The sequence below is a fragment of the Argiope bruennichi genome, chromosome 1 (assembly GCF_947563725.1).
Source record: "Argiope bruennichi chromosome 1, qqArgBrue1.1, whole genome shotgun sequence".
Classification (NCBI taxonomy): Eukaryota; Metazoa; Arthropoda; class Arachnida; order Araneae; family Araneidae; genus Argiope; species Argiope bruennichi.
The window spans coordinates 68,672,573-68,680,369 of NC_079151.1; the positions used below are offsets into that span (position 1 = coordinate 68,672,573).

Sequence of the window (7,797 nt, forward strand, 5' to 3'; positions counted from 1 at the left end):
TGCTATCTAATTTTCTTATTTTTATTACCTTTTTCCCACTTTCCTGTATCGAATGCTCAAAGTGAAAAAGGAAACAAACATTCAACTCACAAAGTGAAAAAGCAAGCAAATTCGATTTTTTAAAAAAATCAAAATACAGTTTTGAAAAATAATATCAGGAAGTGCTGCAGCTCTGCAACTGTAATGGAGGAGTCCTCATTGTAACTCAGCCTCATGGTCTCCAAATAATTCGAACCATTATGAGAGTGGATTTCTTAGAACTCCATTCAACGACATGCCTGCTTAATCGGAAAAGTATCAAATTGTACATGTCCTGATAATAGCGCAACATGAGTACAGAGTCTAACGGATATATTTTGTTTAACAGTGTTTAAAGTTTGTGCAGAATGCAACATAGTTGCTTGTAACATATTTAAAAATTCAGGAAGAAAGGAAGACAATAATTAAAATTAAAAAAACTTTAGTTCTCATAAAAACAAGAATAAACTTCAAGCCAATCAATTTCCTTAAAACAGACAGAGTGCGCAATCAAGAGAAGACAATAAAAATATGATAAATAATTGTTGTATTTTAATTTATATATGAAATTAGTATTTATATAAAGTAATTTTAAACATTTCAAATGAAGAAGTGAGATATCCCTTAAAATTGCGCAAACAGGACAAAATACTAAATGCTATTTGGGTAATTATACTGGCTATTCAAACTTTAATCTAACAGTTAATTTCTAACCCTTTAGAAATAAATACATATTCTCACGCGAAAAAAAAATTTTTTAATGATGCAAAGAACTGTGTTTTATATTTTTTTCAATAAACGAAGGGGAAAAAATCGTGATTTTAAATTTATCGAATGCCCGTTTTTTGTAAAATATATTTAGTAAAATATTCCCACCATACTAACATTCTACTCAAAAAACAAGTTCTACTCTTCTAAGACAAAAACTGACTGAATTATGTAGCTTCAAAATTTATTACTGGAAGCAAAGCAATTACCACTTCGAGGAAGCATTAAGAATTCATAGGCAGGTTTTTCTCGAAACTACCAGTAAAATGATTTTAAAAACTCGTCTAAAATTGTGATATTTGATTTTCATAACTTAGTGGGGTTTAGTCGCAGATTAATAAAGCTTTTTTTTTTCACTTAAAATATTAGTGTGACAAGAATATTGCATTAAATAAGAAATACAGGAAAAAGAAACTTTAAAAAATATAATTCGTAATTTCTTCAGCAGCTGATTTATATAGATTGTTTACAGATTAGCCGTGTGACTACGATTAGATTAAACCCTTGTATATAGATTTTTTTTAAAAATGCGTTTACCGCAATAAGTATTAAGTTAAAAGTCACTGATTCTCTTTTAGAAGTAACTAATAGAAAGTAAAAAACTATCAATGAAAAAAGCAATAATTATTAAATTTAATTAAAAATAAACATTTTCTGAACCAAACTAATAAAATATGCATTGTATTTAGAGAATTCTAATGATGCTACAACTAAAACACAAATGAACTTAACCAAATAAGAAATAAATATTAGGCTTAAATGCAAAAAAGGAACCAAAAAGAAATAAATGATAAATCCGGTCTTAAGACTTTTTCAAGGGTCACCCTCAGACAGGGATTTTTTCTGTGATGGGGTCTGACTTTCGACCAAATTATTGACTCCTCGGGACCCCAAAATCCAAAGAAATTGAGGTTTTGGAGTTAAAATTAGTGTCACAAAATTAAAAACAATAAACTGCCTAATAGCAAGCAAAATATTATTTCAAAATATCTAAATCCAAGCAAGACTATACATAGCAAATTTGAATAAAATCAAACTACAAAAAGACCATTTAATCATAAAATATATGAAAGCAAAGCACCTACCAGTTGAAAGTAAAACTCCAAAAAACGTAGTGAAGGAATAAAAACTATCAGTGTAGAGCACCACGTTTAATTACATTTAATTTTCCCGCGTTTAAAGCTGCATACGCCTATATCACGATTCACCAGAATACCTTGTCATCATAAGAAATAATTGGAGGATCTCAGCGCCATCTATTGAGTTAAATTAAAGTGAAAAACTAGAAAGCTTATCTTTATTGCGAAAAAAATGTAATAAATTTTAAAAAAAGATAAACCTCTCTTGTTAAAACTCCTCTATCGCAAAAGTTTTTGGAAAATTATTAGTTGTTTAAATTTTAATTACATTGTTTGTTGCTTCAATATAACAAATTTTGCTATTACAATTTTTTTTAATCCTGTTAAATTGCGAAAAAATCAAATTTTTCAAAACTTTAGAGCTTAAATTAGAATCGTAATTACTAAATTTAATTACTTTAAAGTTAAATTCCTCCCTTTTATCGCAAATGCCTACTAGTTATCCATTAGAAATTTCTATTTTTAAATCTAGATAGGTAGCTTTAAGTTGATTTTCCTTCGTTTCAGTTAAAATTAAATCTTTTGGGTAAAAATCAATATTGGTATTATCTAAGTTTAACAAAAGTAGGTCATTAATATATATCCAACCGTTTATTTAATTATTTTTTCTCATAATAATGTAGGAAAATATTGGCTAAAGCACTTGAGAAAGTTGTTATCACTGGAAATCCCTTTATAAAAATTAATTCCGTTAAAAATGTAATTTTCTTTAATATTAAATTTTTGTAATAATATCTCTGTTTAAATATTCGTCATATATAAAAGTACAGACATGTATTAATTTTTCATAAGATAGGTTAGTGTACAAATTTTCAAAATCATAAGTATTAAGTATATTAATATTGTTATCTTTTAGGAATCCAATATTTATTATTACATTAGTAGATAAATCAGCAAATAATTTTTGTTTAATTTGTAAATATTATTATAAAGAACTTTTAACTAATGAATATAACTCTAATTCAACATACATTATAAATAGTACCGGAAAAAAGGAATTAGATAAGAGTACTAGCTTTCTCTAAAAAAACTAAGATTAAGACTTTCTCCTTAAACTATTTTTATTTGTTCCCAAAACAAAAAAAAAAACATTAAAATTTAGATTCGTAACTTGTAGCACTGGCAGTTATAATTACAATACGGGAAAACATTTCTTTAAATACTTGTAATTTATCGTGAATGAAATTATAGATGAGGATAACTTTATAATCAATAGTAACAAAGAAGTTTTGGATTTTCTAGAAGATAACAATATTAATAAACTTAATACTTATAATTTTGAAAATCTGTACACTAGTCTACCTCATAAAAAATGAATAGACGTCTGTACTTTTATATATGACGAATATTTAAATAGAGATATTATTACAAAAAGCAACTTGGACGAGGCACTTTCACCAAGCGTGGTAGGCGTATACAGCTTTAAAGGCGGGAAAATTAAATTAAATATAATATGGTGCCTCTACACTGATAGTTTTTTATTCCTTCACTAAGTTTTTTTTTTTTTTTTTTTTTTTTTACAATTGGTATGTGTTTTGCTTTCATATTTAAATGGTATTTTTGGTTTTATGATTAAATGGTCGTTTTGCAGTTTGGTTTTATTCAATTTTGCTATGGTCTTGCTTAGATTTAGAAATTTTTTAAATAATATTTTGTAATTTATTGTCTTTAATTTTGTGGCACTAATTTTATCTCCAAGACCTCAATTTCTTTGGATTTTTCGAGTCACTAGGAGTCAATATTTTGGACAAAAGTCAGACCGCTCACAGAAAAATCTCTGGTATGAATTCCTGTCTGAGGGTGACCTTTAAAAAAGTCTTCAGGCTGGATTCATCATTTCTTTCCTTTTTGTTCCTTTTTTTTTTTTATTTCATTTAAACTTAATATTTATTTTTGATCTGGTTAATAAAAAGTAACTGATCTTTATTTAAATAAATGACATCCATTTAAACTTATATATATTCTATAAATTCCATATAAGCCAAATACCCAGAATTTTTTCACTAATTATATAAACAATTAAGGATGAGATGTCCAATAAACAGCAACCTCACGGACGAGACAAATTGCATTCGTTTCCAAAAATAGAAATTTTCGTATCGATTTTGGTGACGCTCATTGCCGTGTCTCATGTTCTCGAATAAACTACTTAACCCGTTATCTTTTGCAGCGGTAAGCAAAAAGGCAACCAGAGGACCGAGCTGCAGGTGGCTCTGGAGAAGTACACCGAGAGCAAGATCAAAAGAGACCTGGCAGCCTCGAGGCGGTCGTCACTGGAAAAAGTACTCGAGCAACAGGCACGGAAAATCGAAATGGTAAAGAAAAAAGAAACCTTGATCTTTTAAGAGGAAAGCAAGAAAGGAAATAAAAATATAAATTCTCTACTCTTTGAATAAGAAAAGGATATATTTTGCAGTTCGCTTTTTAAGTTTAAAGAAATTATTTATAATGGCATCCCATTTTTTTTTCTAAGAATTAGATCTTTCGTTTTTTGTTCTGATGTTTTTTTTAGGTTTCAAAGGACGAGCTTTGGCTTTATGATGTAAGAGTTGAATAAGTCACAATATATATGTTTTTATTACGTAGAAATTGATAAAAATTTAAATTAAACTCTTCGGCGTCCGTAATGCGTCTAGCACGTTCAAGTGAAACTTCTGCAGGCGGCCGTAACGCGCTTTAAGCGTTCTTCTATATTTCAAAACTTTTAAATGTTTAAAACGCTTTATATATGTTTACTTGTTTGAGTTTTTATTTTTGTTTGTTCTAATGCGGCGAAATACAAAGGAAAAAAAGAAATTACTGCGGACAGAAGCGGACGGCGAAAAGGTTAATATCTTCTAAAATCTAACGCATCACTTAAAACAAATATTTAGTCATAATTACAGTGTTCATAGAACAAAATCTTCTACTCAATAAATTCAAGCAAAAGATAATTAATAGGATAAAAATCAATAATAAACAGGATAATCAAACGACTGGATATATTCAGTAATTAATGGAATGCAATCTTTCCGCTCATTATATCTTTAACCACAGCCATTTTCTTAATATACGGAAAACAGTCTGATCATTAGATAGGTAGTCACAATTATGCAATCGAGAATCTCAACTCTCATTTTATAGATTTTCATTTTAAAATAGATTAAGGAAATTGCCCTCAAATTAAAAATATTAATTAAATGAGAGTTTCGATCACTTAAATATCTTATTGAATACACACTCTAATTAATAAGTTAAACCAATGGTTAATAAGATAGTCTTAATGAAATAAAATTACCATTTATGCATTTTAATAAATTATGATTTTAATGGTATTTATAAATAAATAATAACTTATTATCAAAGAAATAAATTGCCATTTATCAGATTACTTGTAATGCTATTATCAATTTTTGGGGGGGAAAGCCATCAGAATTTTTCCTTAATATTTCGCGGAAATAGATACATTTCAAAATATGTATTTTGGAATACGCTCTAAATAACATAATTGCGATCAATTCTGGTTAGAATATGATAAATTCGTCTTTTTGAAATTAGATATTTAGTGGTAATTATTGCGATACAATTAGATTAATCACTGTATCTTAATTTGAATTGTTATGATGTAAGGAAATTCGATTTTTTACAGTACTTTGTAAAAAGATCCACAACTTCGAAAATATTGTTTGTGACTTGATATATGGCTATCTCTTTATATAATGGCTATCTCTATGATATATACAACACTAAAATAATAATGCCGCTCCCAGAACTTTATAAACGTGCATATAACAATAACAAATCATTTTAATGTGCATTATTTACATTTTAAATTTAAAAACCAAATGCAGAGAAAATTTGATAAAAGAGAACTTTTTAAGAGTAAATTCGTTATTTCCAATGATTTACAATGCATTATGATGCATCCAATGTTTAGTAAAAAATTACATTGATTATTAAGGCTATAATTAAAAAAGAAAATTTTAAATATTATTGAAATCAGAGTAAAAATCCTGACTTACAAAACTGGTAACGCTGGTAGAATTGTGTGTGTGCGTGTGTGTGTCGTACATGCGTGCGTGTATAAGTAATCTACATAGCAGATCATTTGACTTAAGAGTTACCAAAAATTAGTTCAGTCTATCAAAAGAGGCATCCAGATACATCCAACCATTGTTACTTTAATAATTTATAAAAATTAAATTCAAGGTAAAAATTTCATTCAATTTGGAGGATTGTCTTCTTTAAAAATATATCATTTGTTATTACCCTATTAACATCAACATATTTATTTTTGAACAGTCTTCAAATTTTCTAATCATAACCCCTGGTTTTTCATCTTTTAACCAATTCTGCTTAACAAAAAAAAAATCTACAGATGCAAAATTTTATATGGGTCGGTTGAAAATAACCGGAGATATACAGGAAAAAAGATTTATGAATTGCTTCAATATACGCAAACTTATAAAATAGGTCACTCTTTTAATACTTTCTTTTATTCAAATTTTCAATTCAGTCACTCAAACAGTAAATTTGTTCTAGAAAAAAAAATGAATGTTTTTTTATGAATAATGCTTTTCTCATTGAGATTAAACTTGTAATGAGGTATATTCACGTTGTCAAAATTTATTTAGTAAATAATTTTTCTTTTTATACAATCAATTTTATAGCACGAACGGGAAGGAACTGCGCATGTGCAACCTGCTTGGATTGAAGAACTTCAACGGCAACACTTCACCAAAAGGTCTGACCCGAAAACAGATGAATTTTATCGAGTTCACGCAAGAGTCGTCAACAACATCATGAATCTCGAGTCAAATGATGAAGATCAAACTTCCACTGATCTGTCATCAGGAAGGTCATCCTCATCATCTGACCACAGCGACTGAAATTTATAATGCCATATAGCCCTGTACATTTTGTTTCGTACACTTCAAAGTATGCAAAAATTAAAATAATTCATTTTTTTGTGTACGTATGAATATAATGTTCGTTTTTTTTTATATCAATAAAAAATATATTTTTACTGTTTTCATATAAATTGTATTTTTTTCTTCCTTTGCTGTAAATCAAAAGATCAAAAACAACAAAAAAAAGAATGACAATAATTCATTACTATTGTCTTTGAAAATTAAATAAGAAGTTAAAAAAATTTCCTGGCTTAGAAAATTATTGTACAGTATCTTCCAAAAGTTTTAACATATTTAATGTTTGATATTTTTATCTGTAAATTACGATATTCTTAAAATGCAATGTGCGTTTAATTATTTTTTAATTATTGATTATTAAAAATATAATTAATATAAATTATAATTAAAAATTAACCGAAATTCGACATTTTTCTACGTTTACTTCAGAACATATCAATACACAAAAATTATTTTTACTCTTCTTTAAAATAAAAAAAAAACGCTTCTTAATGTCAATTTTTATTTTCTGGCACTCTTTCTCAAAATATTTTTATTGTATTTTGTTACAATCTCTTTCACTGTTCTAATAACAGCGTTTCTACACTAGCGATGATGTTTAAAACCTTCTTTTGAGTTCATATAATTACTACTCTCTCAATAAGAGTTAATTCTATTAACAAAATAAAGACAGACGAATGAAATAAACATTACGATGTTCCGGACTGGAATGTGTATTATTTTAATTCTATTTTTTTGGCAACAATATTACAACAAATTGGCGAAAGTACGATCATACTGTCAAATTTTTAGGCGCCGAAAAATAACAAGAAAAATATCAATCATAGAATTAAAAAAAAATTATTACGCGACGCGTAAGTAGCCACAATCAATGAAATTAATACAGCACCTCATACATCAAAATAACGATAATTACTAATATTATTGATTGCATGTTTTAATTTATCGCACTTATTTTACGAACA

The 7,797-nt window shown here is 27.5% G+C and overlaps 1 protein-coding gene across 2 annotated transcripts in view; it reads left to right on the top strand.

The window, feature by feature from the left end:
* The window catches only part of LOC129971243 (uncharacterized), a 148,023-nt gene extending 141,181 nt beyond the window's left edge, over nt 1-6,842 (top strand). For both annotated transcript variants that reach the window (XM_056084846.1, XM_056084840.1), the window contains 2 exons: nt 4,096-4,240; nt 6,575-6,842. In XM_056084846.1, the coding sequence (XP_055940821.1) occupies nt 4,096-4,240; nt 6,575-6,793 (364 nt within the window). In that variant the 3' untranslated portion in view covers nt 6,794-6,842. The remainder of the gene's footprint in view (nt 1-4,095; nt 4,241-6,574) is intronic.
* The last annotated feature ends 955 nt before the right edge of the window (nt 6,843-7,797 follow it).